Source organism: Artibeus jamaicensis, unplaced genomic scaffold (genome assembly GCF_021234435.1).
Source record: "Artibeus jamaicensis isolate MK-2021 breed Jamaican fruit bat unplaced genomic scaffold, CSHL_Jam_final scaffold_2172, whole genome shotgun sequence".
Classification (NCBI taxonomy): Eukaryota; Metazoa; Chordata; class Mammalia; order Chiroptera; family Phyllostomidae; genus Artibeus; species Artibeus jamaicensis.
This window is the reverse complement of record NW_026522031.1, coordinates 3,258,426-3,272,961: the sequence shown is the minus strand read 5'-3', so window position 1 is coordinate 3,272,961 and position 14,536 is coordinate 3,258,426. Positions and strand designations below refer to the sequence as shown.

Below are 14,536 nucleotides of genomic sequence, written 5' to 3'. Positions count from 1 at the left end.
GGCAGCTGGTGAGAGTGCAGCTGGCTGTGTCCGGCTGCCGGCCCAGGCCAGGAGGTTTAACCCAACACCCACTTTGCTTCTCTGAGTTTGAAAGTTGGTTCATGCTGGGCAGCGGGTGCCTGTGGGATCCACTGAGCTAGCGGGCTAGGCTGCCATCATGGGGGACAAGCAACTGAAATATGTTTTCTCACTATTCTGGAGGCCAGAAGTCCAAGATCAAGGTGTCAGCAGGGCTGGTTTCTTCGGAGGCCTCTCTCCTGGGCATGGAGACGGCCGTCTCTCCCTGTCTTCACAGGGTCCTCCTTCTGTGCAAGTCGATGTCCTAATTTTCTCTTCTTATCAGGACCCCAGTTCCGCTGGATTCCAGCCCACCCCACTAGGCTCATTGACATGAATTATTTCTTGAAAGACCTTATCTCCAAATGGTCCCATGCAGAGGTGTGGGGGTTAGAACTGCAATATGAATTTTTAGGGGACACAATTCAGTCCATAATGCCCTCTGCCAAAAATACCTGAGTGTCTGGTGGGCTTCTCCAGGCAGAAATCCTGCTCACAGGGCCTGCGTACTCATTGCTGGGTGAAAGTGTGCGCCCTCACGGGAGGCGGAGAGCACAGGGCATCTCACGTAGATTCTTCCACACCATGCCTGCGTCCTTTCCCCTCTGACCCAGCTGTGTATCCAGGTCTGTTATAAATCTCAGGCATGAGAGCAGAGTCATGCCATGTGCATGACCGTATGCCTCCTGGGGAACCAGAGAAGCAAACTTGAGGCCCAGAGGGTAAGGAGGAGTCAGCTGAGTGGACCTGGTGGAGGAGGCAGCATGTACATTCAGCTGTGACCTCCAGAGCAGGGTGGCAGTCACCTAGCAATGCAGTTACCCAGTGAGTGCAAATAAGGTGTTGAGCTGGAGAAGGGAAAGCCGAGGCCAAGAGCTAAGCTGACAAAGACAGTTTGTGTAGAGATCAAGTCAGACTGGACAGTCGAATGTTGTTGCTGGTAAGGATGTTGGTGATGGGAAATGCTGAAAGCTGGGTTGGCTGTGGGACCGTGGAGGGAGGGTCCAGAGGACCCCTGCATGTCTGAGGTCCAGAGAAGCACCCTCCAGCAGGTGCTACCAGGGAGGCTGGATTGGTATCAGGTGAAGGGTCTGGGCTGAGGAAGACACAGCCACCTCTCCCCGGGTGACACCCCTTCGGGGAAAAGAGGAAGCGACTGTGCAGTGTTGTGGGTTAACTGCTGGCAGAAATGTCTAGATGTCTGGAGGTTAGGAAGAATTCTCAGAATTACCTTAAAAGAGGCCATATATCTTAGAGACTTCCCATCTGTCATTCTCCTGGCACCAACCGAGTGATAGATCAATTGTGCCCTCATTCCTGGCTCTTGTCTGAATCAGAACCTTTAGGTTATAGTACATATTTTGGTCACGTCACAGACACCTTCTTTTCTGACCCTGAAACCTAATTACCTGGGATTTTAGTGACACCGCCATCCATACACACTATGAATGAAAAGAGATGGTACCTGAAGAGAGAGCTTAGGAGGGACGCCAATGTATAAGCACCAGAGACAGTCTTAGTATAGGGGTCTGGCCCACCAAGTTCAAGCTCATCCTACCTGTTCCCATGAGGCACCTACTATAAAGACACAAAGGGCTGCAGATCAGAGAGAAGCCCAGGAGCTTGTGGCAGGTGACTTCGTGTGTGGGGGCAGTGGGTCTGTGTTAGCTCTGGTGTTAGTACAATAAGACCTGGGTGCTGGAGTGCCAGCCTGTGACATCATCAAGTCTGCCCCGAGTCTGTGCTCAAAGCCATTTTCCCAAGACCAGAAGTCACTCCCATTGTCTCCATAGCACCAGATGGGATTTTTATGTAGACTCATCGGCTCATAATGACAGCAGCTGGTGGCCTCTGTTTACCCAAGGCCTTATAGCAGTATATTCTTATTTTTGTTATTCTTATTTTATTCTTAAACTTCTTTTTAACCTGTAAATCTTTATTTATTATTCTCAATTACAGTTGACAAACAATATTGTGTTAGTGTCAGGTGCTTAAGCTTCTCTCTATGCACATTATTGTTTCAGCATGACACCAATTTTTATTAATGTATAGTGATTACATTTTCCAATTATTTCCATAGTCCGGATCCTTAGAGTGAATCCTTATCATTCTAGCATCTGCCTGAACTCCTCCTCAAAACTGTTTTTACAAATGTACTCGAATCTCCACATGTATATTCATTCCATACATGTGACTGTCTTACTTTAATGATTTCCATCTTCCATAATTCTCCTTTGTGGGGGCCATGCAAGACCATCCCCTCACCAGAGCCTACATTAATTGTGCTCTGTCCCCTGCAGTTTGCTGGCAGAAGCCAATCTGTCATTGAGGACTCTGAGGTGGAAGGGAAGTGACTGTAACATCCGCACCCCTTTTCTCTTTAATTCTTCCTCCAGAGACGCACCGCCATTCTACCCTCCTACTCTGCTCTGTGACCCTGTGTTCCCCTTTCTCCTTCTCTATTTTAGTCCAAACACCGAGATGCTTTGTTCTCCCAGCTTAGCCCAGGTCTAGAATATGTTTCCTGTTCTTCACTTTTATTTTTTATTCTTAGACATCCCCTTTTACTCTTTTCTACATTTATTCAACCATGAACCTACTTCATATCTATTTTTCATGTTCAAAGAACTTGTAGGAAATCCTAAACAAAGAAGCTAGGAGAGCGCTGTGGCTTCTCCTGGGGGGGGACCTGGATTGCTGGATGGTGCCAGGGAAACATTTAACATTTCACATGTGTGTGTGTTTGTGTCCATGTGGTTGTGTGTCTTCCTCTTTTTTGCATGCAATTTGGTCATGTTTACCTTTGTATTTCTTTTATTGTGGTGAAATAAATACACACAGTCAAAACTCAGTTCTCTTTAAGGGTTGGTGTCACACTGGGCTCCTGACTTGTCCTCCAAAACTCCTTGGTTACTGACATGGGAAGCTGGATGAAGTCCATGTGTTTTCAACATGACTGGGAGGGAACTGAGTTTGTGGGATATGGTGATGAGTCAAGTTTGACGCAGTGATGGAGATACTGAGAGACATTATCATGCAGGCAGTTGTATAAATTGTGCTGGAGCTCCGATCAGATACCTGGCTAGAATACACTGTTTGAGTTATCAGAACATTGACTTTTGTTAAAGTGATGAACCTGGGTGAAATTGTTCGGGACAAGTGTATAATGTAATAAAAGGATGGAATACTGAAGAAAACCATTGTTAAGGGAATAATAGAGAAATGGTAGTCTACCATGAACATGGACAAGGAGAGAACCCAAATTAATATTAGAACAAATTATGAAAATGGTTTCAAACCTGAAAATCAACTAAATCTTGTAGACATTTCTTTAGCATGTGTGAGGTTGAGTGAGGTACAAGTTAGACATTAGAAGACTCCATGAAGTCTGAGTCTGGATCCCTCCAAGGGACAGAACAGAATGAGAACTCTTCTGGTCCTGGGAAACAGAGGCTAAAAAGCAGAGTAAAGTGTTGTCTAAAGCAGGCCAAGCTCAGGGTAAGGCTATCCCATCTCTAGACCCTGATAGAACAGGGGCACAGGGCCTAGGTCTCTCTACGTCATCATTGTCCCCCAGGTTCCTGTGGGATAGTCATCACTTCCGATGACTTCTGGGAACTAAGACAATGTCATTGGGTGGTGGACCCATTTCACAGGGAGCAGTCTTTGGTCTTATAACCTCCACTTACATCTCTGATTCAATTAGTATAATTCTATTTACATTGGAGATGTGATGAAAAGTGTAGTGGAAACCCAGTTTAGACCTAAAGAGCAGCAATTTTTGTTGTTTAGAAATGTCTGAAAAAGTCTTTCGGAAGAAAGGGATGGCAGCCCCGGAAGCCTATGTGTGTAGCAGTGGGAGATGCCCCCAGGAGAGAGCTCATACTAAAGGAGGAGGTGGGGGACCAGCAGGATGGACCAACCCAGTAAGACAGCCATAGCTCTTGGAGGGATGAGTGGATTCTAAGCCAAGCTGGGGCTTTGTTGCCAGAATTTGTATCCTGAATGAGGTTCTCTGCATTCCCTGGTTCCATGTTATAAATCCCATTTTAGTGATTGGTGAGGAATGTATGTGATTCAGTGAGACTTTGCGCTCAAGTCTCTGTAAGACATTGAGGATCAAGAAATAGAACTGCAGTCTTGTCCCTCCAACAGAGAGAAGGAAAAGAAAGAGGCAAAGCTTGAGCAAAAGGCTTCCTCTTATTCTTCATTAATGGAGCCACCTACCACTTTGCAGGAAACCGCACCCAGAGTAATGGTGGAACCTGCTGGGAAGAACAGCAGGGCCTGCTGGATTGTTGTGCTTGGGAAATAAAACGATACAGAGCAGAAGCATCAGCAGTGACTGACAGGTAGTTTCGGGCCCATCAGGAAAAGAAAAGAATCCCATGGTACAGTGGTACTGAAGAGAGGCAATAACATCCTTGTCAGGGTGACACATGGCATAGATAAACATGGGGCTCAAGTGGAGGAACAATAAACTCTACTAGAGTACATGATTTGTCCTATTTATATACCCATGTGAAGACCCCTGAATTCTCCCCAGTCTGTATGGGAGGGGACTTTGCAGGGGACTTAGATCCTGGACTAGTTGGAGGGGTGTTGGAGAGCTGATAGAGAGAAGATTGGTTCATTGAATTACTTCACACTGCAAATACTTCCATTAGGCACTCTTGAGTGGTCCCTGCTCTCATCAGCTTCAATGATGATTAGTGTGAACTTCAAATAACAAACAATTGGGGGTGGTAATTGCCATGAGGATAGAGGTTGAAGCTGCCATACAGAACCTAACAGAGGAACTAACCAAACCAGTCAGGGGTTCAAGGACATTTTCCTGGGGGAAATAACTTCCCAACTGTTAAACACAAGAATTATTAGTTAAGAATCCAGGTAGAGAGGGTGAGAAAGGGTGCTCTAGGTAAAATGAACATTATAGGTGATGGCCCAGGAGTGAGTCAACATGGGACATCGTTGGGGTGCTTGTAAAGTAACATGAACTTGGGATGTTAGCTAGGTTCATGGAAGACTCTGATGGGTTTTAAGCTCAAGAGAGTAGTCTGTGGGTTGGGACAGGCAGCAAACTAGAGGGGAGGGTGACTACTTACTTGAAAGGTGACAGATGACATTTGCTGGATCATGATGTTATCGGTGAGGTTAGAAAAATTAGTGAAATTTGCAAGGAATTTAATGCTTAGAAATACAGAGGGGCAACCATGGTTTGGGTGCAGAAGGTGAGGACATCTCCGCCTTAGCATTTGATTGGACAATAGGGCCCATTGCTGAGATGAAAATGGGAGGTGCCAGATTTAGCAAACAGCTCAGAACCTTCTCTTCCCCAGCAACAACACACTCAGGAATAGGACTTAGGATATGGGACAAAATTGTATTGAGTGATTGGGTTGGAATGGAGTGTTCAGCTTGGGGATCAGTGAAGGTCAGTAAGGAGAAAAGATGGCAGGGTGTGTAAAATCACTTTTCTAGGAAAGGATTTCTTACCTGTGCACTAGACCAAACACAGCTCTTGTCCTGCCTGAACTTTGACAAACACACTGGTACAGCAAGTGAGAGCAGGACAGGCTGCAGACCTTCAGACTGTCAGCCCAGAAGCTGGGGAGTGGAGGAGGAACTCCCATGGGCACAGATGGTGGGGGAAGGTTTTCCTCCTGGTGGGCGGGGCATCCAGAGGGAGGAGCCTCTTTGCTCTGTGGCTGCCCTTTTTGTGGGGACAGCCTCTGGCCCTGCCATGCTGTGGATATACTGCTGGCACGAAGGTACAGAGAGGTCTGGCTGATGCTGGTCGACTCCAGGATCAGTGGGAAATTTTTCTTCTCTGTTCGAGACACCTTGTACCCATCAGGGACATCTCCCCTTTCAATACGGCCCACATTAATTGAATAATAGATCAGCTTGAGCCCCAGTCCAGGGTCTTGTCGGTACCAGTACATAGCGTCATGGTCCATATTCTGCGAACAAGCCACTGTCAACTTCTTTTTGGTCTCTGTGATAAGGTGTCTTGGATTCTGGGTCACTTCAGCTTCCAGGGGGCCTGTGAAGGAAGGAGACAGAGCTAGAGACAACCAAGGAGGGTGCCTGGTGCTGCTGCCACTAGGAAAGGGCTCCAGCTAAGACCTGCAAGCTACGGCCAAGGGCTGCCCATGAGTTCTGAGACTCACCTGCTCCCAGTAGACAAAGCACCACACAGCCCAGGAGCTGGGGGCCCATTGCTGTGTCGCACAGGTGTCTGCCAGCTCAGGGGGCTCCAGTTGGGTTCTGGAATGTCTCCACCTGGCCCTCATTTCCAAGAGAGAAGCCACTCCCCTTTTCTCAGGGGGCTGGCGTTTAACTCGGGCAACCAGTACTGGCCAAGGCAGGCTGGTGAGGCCTGTGGTCACTGTCATTGTCCCTGCTGTGCATTGTCCCTGCTTGTGTCTAAGCATTTGACAAAGTCTTCTTTTCCACGTACGCTTGTCAAACTTGGCAAATATCTCTGCGTTTTGCAACTTTATAATGAAAATTGGCATGGCATATTTGAGTATCACTTAGTAATGTGAAAACACAAAACTCACCCTATCACCAAATCTGTGTCTTATACTACAGGAGTCCTCACCTCTACTCTGCAGAGAAGCATTCTCATTTCTATCCTTGTGGAGAGCCTCCAATGTATCTTTTAGCCACTACCTTTACAAAGAGTCTCACGAGTAAAAACAGGCAAATCAATCCTTGGATTATTTTATTGGTCTGTATCAGTTCAAAACCGTAGCTGCAAGGCTCTTTCCTCATCAGCAGACCGGCCATGGGCACTAGTGGCTGCCTTCCTCAAGGTCGGGGGTTGGTATCCCTCTCTTCCCTTTCCTCTTCTCTCTCCTTCTTCAGTGACCTCACGTCTTCACAGCCCACGCAGTTCCTTTGTGTGCTCTTCACACAGCTTTGCTCTGCTGACTTGTCCAACGGAGGAGCCATTTCTCCGAAACCCCTGTAGAAGAACACAGGTGTTATCCCTTTAAATATAGAGAAATCTTTTTTTCTGTGGGTGATCCCCAGCCCAGATGTCCACTGTAGAATTTTCACCACATGTCAAATCCTGTTTTACTTGCCCGCAGGCCATTTCGGTTCTTAAGGAAGTCCCTCTGCCCTATATTTTCCTATACTACATGATTGACCTTTGAAAGTCCTGATGAGAGGTATTTGTATATTGGGGTTTCTTTCCATTGGTAACACGATGTTGGTTTTTATCAAGCTTTCTCCTTCATCATTATCTGAAATGCAATGTTTATATTAAGGGAGATCTTAGCGCCCTCTAGTGGAATAGTACTACTGTGGGCAGAATAACAGCCCCCAAAGGTGTTGAAGTCCTAATCCTCACAGCCTGTGAATGATTAGATTGCAAAAGAAAATGAAGGTTGTGGATGCAGTTAAGGTTATTGATCAGTTGCCCTAGAGTTTGAAAAAGGATCCCGGATTACCCAGTTGGGCCCAATCTAATCCCATAGGTTCTCAAAGGTAGAGAACCCTTCTATGTGGTGTTTAGAGGCAGAAGTGAGCAGGGGAGAAGGAACATAGAGATGGAACATTGCGCATGAGAGCGGGACCACGGCACTCCTTGGGTTTCTGCAGAGAACGTGGCTGAATTGATAAATGGCTGGTGTGGAGGGACTCAGCTCTCAGGCGTCCAAGCTTTCCTTGGCCTTGTTCCCCATGGGTGTGGCCGACAGAAATCTGAGAATGACCCCGATGACCCTAGCCCAGGTACAATCCCCTCTTTTTTGAGTAGGTAGAACCTATGAACATGATGCGCTATCGCTCCTGGGATTATATTTTTTGGCAAGAGGGATGTCATCCAGGTGGGTCTATTCTAATCTCGCGAGCCCTTTAAAAGCGCAGGGTCTCCAGCTGGCTGCAGAAGCAGAGGTCAGGGAACTTGTTGAAGCATAAGAAGTGTTGAATGAGCATTCTGTCTTTCAAATGGAGGGGATGGGGAAAGAGACTGCAAAGAGCCCAGGGAAACGCCCAATCACAGTCAAGGATACAGGGGCTCTTTTCAAAATGAGGGGTTATTTTTTTCTTCTCTTGATCAAGATCAAATTTCATCAAAATTTCCCCACAGCTGTAACTGAAAACTGAAATTTGCCTTAGAAAATATGCACATTGGGTCAATGTCCAGTGAAGTATCAGGAGCAATGGGAGCAGTACCTTAGAGGGGACAAGACTGGGAAAAGAGAAGTAAGGAAGTTTAAGGTCAAGGCAGGGCTTCTGTTCAATCTTGTGTGAAATCATCTCCAAACTGGGGTCAGCAGCCTTGAGGGCAGCGTTTCCTCCTTGGTTTGGGTCTATTTTGTGCAGTGAGGAGGCGGCTGTGCATTGCTGTGGCATCACTGCTGGTACAGAGCTGCACAGAGGCCTGATGGGTGCCAGCCAATTCTAAGGTCAGGGGAAAATACTTCATTTCTCCTCAAGAGATGCCATACCCCCTGGGGACATCTTTTGCAATGGTCCCGGTACCAGGCGAGTAAGTAGATCAGCTGTAGCCCGTATCGTGGGTCTTGGTGGTGCCAGTACATGGCAAAATGATCCATATTCTGTGAACGCAGTAGACTTCATTCCTTTTTTTGTCCCTGAAACTATGTTTCTTGGGAACTGCATGACTACAGCATCCTGGAGGCTTATGGGGGTGGTGGGAGTGGGGAAGGATGATTAAAGAAAGATAGCACCTGGGGCGGGGACACGGATGCTACAGTCCTGAAGAAACGTTTGCTGTTGGAGCCTGGAAAGCCAGTGACAGGGTCCTTCACCTGCATCCAGGACTCACCTACTCGGACAAGACAAAGGAAGACACAGCAGAGGAGCCTGCTGCTCATGCAGCATCAGGTGAAAATCCCTCTGGGACTGTGATGGATGCGGTCTCTGACACCAACGCCTGTCTATCATCTTAGGCAGGTAAATGAACTGTTTTGTGTCTCAATTTTACTGCCTGTAGTTTGTGGTAACACAAAGACAGCCCTTATAGAGTTGCTGTGAGGGTTAGATAAGTTAATACGTTCGGTGGTTATAAAAATGCCTAATACACAGCAATCACTCACTAAAGTTTCAAGAGTGGTTAACTAGTAGCACTGCTCCTAACATTGTCGTTTATTATAGAGTCTAACTTTTGTGCTAGGGATGGTGTTAGCCAAATCCATATACATTCTCTCGACTAAATAATACCTCTGGGACCCACGGATTATTGAGTTCATTTTAAAGATTAGGAAATTATCTTTAGAGAGACTAAGTAGCTTGGCAAGACTAAAACATGACCAGATAAGTCTAATTCATATTCTAGTGAATATCTGAATAATAACTAGTACCATGGTGAGCCAATTGAACCAAGGAAGACTCTGCCTGGCTTTACTCTCTGAAGCCTCAAAACAGAGGTGAGCCCACACTCACCCCGTCTTAGCAGATGCAGGGCCCCTGAACTGATGGCTAAACTTTTGTCCCTTGCCTGCAAGTTGCCTGTTCAAAGTTGAGTCCCATGCAGGTGGGGACTGATGTCTCTAAGATTTGGCGTGTTCCCATAAGAAGAAGCATTGCAACCACAGTTTCTGTCTCATGGAGATTTAGGTAAAACTCCAGTGCTTTAGAGGTAGAGTGCTGAAAGTGAGGCCTCATTCCATGAAAGCATGGAATGAGGAGGAGTGGAATGAGGACCTGAGGCTGTGGGAAGAGGGATTGGGTTTAGGACTTTGGGAAGTAACTAGCTGTGTGTGAGGAAGGAACCACGAACCAGAGACAGGCGGCGTGAGGAGAAAGCCATGAGAACCTATTCCTGCCCCTCGGCTAGCAAAGGCTGTCCTGCAGGTGGCCATAGGCAACTGTCTGGTCATATCATGCTCATATTAAAGAACAACATTGTGCAAGCCCAATTTGACACTGTAGGTAGACACAGGGGAGGAATCAGTCCTGACCGCTGGCCCAGCATCTGCCAGCTTGGGAGAGACTGCTCAGAGTGATGCTCAGACCACAATGGCCCCTTGGGGCTGAGGAATCTGGGAATATTCACAGTAGCCTCTGTAGCTGGGAGGCCGATGCAGGTGGAACATCCTCTCCTTTGTGACTATGCTTTTTGTGCAGGCTGTAGGTGCTGAGCAGCACTGTGTTGGCTGTTGGCACAGAGGTACCCAGATGGCTGAGAAGGGCCGGTCTACACAGTGTTAGAGGAAGACGTGCCTTTCTCATTCTGGAGATGGTGGACTCAAAAGGGCAGTACTTTCTCCATGTTACTAACGTCATATCCATAATGGGTCAGTAGTTGGAGAATTGACATGAGGGGGTAAAGCATAGCATAGGGAAGAGAGTCAGTCATGAGGTGATAACTACGTGTGGGCCTAGGTGGGTAGTGGGAATACTGGGAGGGCCACACTGTGAAGTATATGGTTTTCTAACTTTTGCGCTGAGCACCTGAAACTGATACAAAATAATGCTGAATGTAAACTGAAATGTAATTGAAAAATGTTAAGGTCTAAAAATAAAAGGACAGATCAAGAAGGTCAGTGGACACCAGAGAGAGGTTCAGTCTAGCCTGTGGAGTGAGAGTGATCATGTGGCTGATGCATCTTCTGAGCAAGTGACTCGCCCATGTGCCTGTCTTTCTGTGTAGAGAGCAGGTGGCCAAGAACTGCTGTGTGAGTAACTGCTGGCACAGAAGTAAACAGCTGTCTGTTTGGGGCTGGCAGTCTTCACAGAGAGGGAGAAGTTGGCTTTCTCAGTTCTGGAGACACTGTACCCATCAGGGATGTCCCCTTTGTTAATGTCGTTCACATCGACAGAGTAGTAGATCAGCTGTAGACCCAGTCCTGGGTCTTGTCGGTACCAGAACATGTAGTAATGATCCATATTCTGAGAACATTGCAGAATAATACTGTTTCCTGTCTTGGTGATCTTATTCCTTGGGGACTGGGTAACATCAGCATCCATAGACCCTGGGGAAAAAACACACAGGAACTAACTGGAGACAGAGCCTAGGAAGGGTCCTCTTGCTACAGTCTCAAGGGAGAAGCACCAGCCAGGACCCAGGAGACAGAAGGCAGGGGTTGCCCATCTGTTTCCCAAACTCACCTGTTCCCAGGAGACAAAAGGCCACACAGAAGAGGAGCAGGGAGCCCATGGCAGGAAGAGGCAGGGTGGAGGTGTTTTCACCTCTGAGTGTTGGGGGATGCAGGGCACAGACCTAGCACATTGCAAGGATTCAGTGAGTGATGTCATGGGCCCTCAGGACTTCCTAGGCCTCAGAGGAAGGTACAGACACATCTCCTGTCTTCCCTCAAAGGTCCAGCAACCTTCTTCCTCCTTTATTGCTCAAGCAGGTGGCACTCTGGTTTACTTACCCTCTGTCCTGTGTCAATGAAGGCTGAAACTCTTACTCTCCTCTCTTCCTGTGGCTTTCTTGTCCTCTCTTTGTATGATAACAACCTCTCCTGGAAGCATCATACTCCCAGGTGAATAGGCTTATAGGACAATTCACAAACTGATGAAACAGAAAGAATCTGGTCTCACTGGAGAATTGTGACTCTAACATTTCTCTTCTTTCTGCATTTGTTTATATTTTCCTAACTCAGATTAGAGTACTTTATGCAATTTGAATATAGTCACCATAAAGATTGGAAGGGAGGACTTCCGACAAAATGGAGGCATAGGTGGGAACACTTTGCGTCCTAGCACAACCAAATCTAAAAACAATAAAGTTTTAACAACAATAAACGCAACCAAACCACACAGAAAATCGAATATGGAGTCCGAAAACAATGAACCACTCAGCTAAACTGATGAGAGGGGCGAAGCCAGCAGTGGACTGGGTGGGGCAAAAAAGATCCCCCCCACCCGGGCAGTACACAGGCAGCCGAGGGCGCGGATCCCAGGTGTGGGCTAGCTACGGGCGGAACCCAGGGAAGAGACACGGCTGGCTATCTGCTGTTGGTCTCGCATTTGCACACAGGTAAACCACAGGCCAGCGTTGAGACAGATTGCACAGGCCATCGCGCAGGCCCTGGTGGTGCAGGGCAACGGGCTTGCACATTTGTGCTCGAATAAGCAGGCCGGGGCTAGTGGTGAGGCGGACTGGGAGAGCAGAGAGGACCACCATTGCTCCCTCTCTGGCCCCGCCCCCACATACAGCATCACAAACCAGTGACCTGGGTGGCCCCACCCTGGTGAACACCTAAGGCGCCTCTCCTCATACATAACAGGCACAAACAGATCAAAACATGGCTCAAGAAAAACTCAGAGCCCCAGAGCCAATAAATCTAAGCGATAAAGAAATAGCAAAACTTTCAGATGCACAGTTCAAAACACTGGTGGTCAGGATGCTCACAGAACTGGTTGATTATAGTCACAAATTAGAGGAACATATGAAGGCTAAACTAACTGAAATGAAGGGAAATGCACAGGGCAACCAATAGTAATGGAAAGGAAACTGGGAATAAAATCAAAGGAGTGGACCAGAAAGAGAAAAAAAATGACCAAACAAGAATTCAAAAAAAATGAGGAGAGGCTTAGGAAACTCCAGGACATCTTTAAATGTTCCAACATCCGAATTATAGGGGTACCAGAAGGGGAAGCAGAACAGCCAGGAGTGGAAACCTTATTTGAACAAATAGTAAAAGAGAACTTCCCCATTCTGGCAAAGGAAATAGACTTCCAGGAAATCCAGGAAGCTCAGAGAGTCCCAAAGAAGTTGGAACCAAGAAGGAACACACCAAGACACATCATCATTACATTAGCCAAGATTAAAATGAAAGAGAGAATCCTAGAAGCAGCAAGAGATAAGGGGACAGTCACCTACAAAGGAGTTCCCATCAGACTGTCAGTGGATTTCTCAAAAGAGACCTTACAGGCAAGAAGGGGCTGGAAAGAAGTATTCCAAGTCATGAAAACCAAACACCTACAACTAAGATTGCTCTATCCAGCAAAGTTTTCATTTAGAATGAAAGGACAGATAAAGTGCTTCTCAGATAAGATCAAATTTGAGGAGTTCTTCATCACCAAGCCCTTATTATATGAAATGTTAAAGGGACTTACCTAAGAAAAAGAAGATTAAAAAAAATGAACAGTGAAAGGACAGCAAACTCACAGTTATTAACAACCACACCTAAAACAAAAGCAAATTAAGAGGACAGCTAGATGAGGAGTGAACCATAGAAATGAAGACCACATGGAGGGTTCGCAACAGGGGAGTGGGAGAAGGAGAAGGGGGGAGAAGGTACAGAAAATAAGTAGCATAGACTGTAGATAGAAAATAGATAGGAGGAAGGGTAAGAATAGTAGGGGAAATATGGAATCTAAAGAACTTGAGACATGTGTTCATGAACTAAAGGGGGGGATGGTGGAAGAGGGGTGTGAAGGGTGGAGGGGAATGGAGGGGGAAATAGAACAAATGTACTGGAATAATCAATAAAAAAAAGATTGGAAGGTTTATCTTTTTTTTCCCTTTCTATTTAAAAGAAATTTATTCATTTGTTTTTGGAGAGGTGAGAGGTTGGAAAAACAGAGAGAAACATCAATTTATGGTTGCCTCTTGGGTGCCCACTACCATGGACCTGGCCCACATACCAGGCCTGTGTCCTGACTGGTAATGGAACCAGGGACCCTTTGGGACACAGGCTGGCACTGATTCCAGAACCACACCAGCCAGGGTAAGGACTCATATTTTTTGGTTACTCCTCACATCCAAGGTAGGCTAGAGACTTTCTTCACTTATCTTAATTCAGTCTCTACTCTCTTACAAAACATTAAGTTACAACTGTTGTACCAGCCATGAAGGTGAGGACTGCAGAGCTTGGAGAGGCTGTAATAGCAGGCTTTGTCCATATTAGGGGAGTTGGAAAAGGAAGTGATGTTCCAGGGGCCATTCTGAAGGCTGAGATGCAGAGATGCTGCTGAGAAAAGAGCATCCAAACCAAGTGCTATCCTCTTTCTTCTCTTTTCCTCATTTTGTCTCACCATCAGTCTTTGGCTTTGATTCAGAGTCTCAAAGATGAATCCCGGGAGTCCCTTTCCCCGTCACGGCTCTCTTGCCCTATTTCACCAGGACCCGCACTTGACATTCAATAAAACCCTTGCTCACATCCTGCTGATCTGGGGTTTTACATTTGGACTCTTATAGCCGAACTACCTGGGGATCACCTCTTCAATCTTTACATATTTTATTTTATTATTGTTTAATTACTTTGTTATTGTTCAATTGCTGTTGTCTGCATTTTCTCTACACCAATCCCTCTGACCCCAGTCTATCCCACCTCCCTCCCTTGCTTCCACCCTCTCCCTTGATTTTGTCCACATGTCCCTTATACGAATTCCTGAAAACTGTTCCCCCAAGTGAACCCTCCTCCATCCCCTCTGACTATTGTTAGATTGTTCTTAATTTCAATGTCTCTGGTCATATTTTGTTTGCTTTTTTCTTTCTTTTTTTAAAAAAGATTTTATTTATTTATCTTTAGAGGGGAAAGGA

General features: G+C 46.4%; 2 gene segments (V, D, J or C); both read right to left on the bottom strand.

Moving 5' to 3' along the window:
- Positions 1-5,549: 5,549 nt before the first annotated feature.
- LOC128626084 (T cell receptor beta variable 27-like) lies at positions 5,550-6,318 on the bottom strand. The segment is given in 2 exon segments: positions 5,550-6,103; positions 6,231-6,318. Coding segments are annotated over 2 exon segments (603 nt in total).
- A 4,311-nt stretch (positions 6,319-10,629) lies between these two features.
- On the bottom strand, positions 10,630-11,459 carry LOC119056305 (T cell receptor beta variable 24-1-like). The segment is given in 3 exon segments: positions 10,630-11,012; positions 11,149-11,260; positions 11,418-11,459. Coding segments are annotated over 2 exon segments (432 nt in total).
- Positions 11,460-14,536: the final 3,077 nt, after the last annotated feature.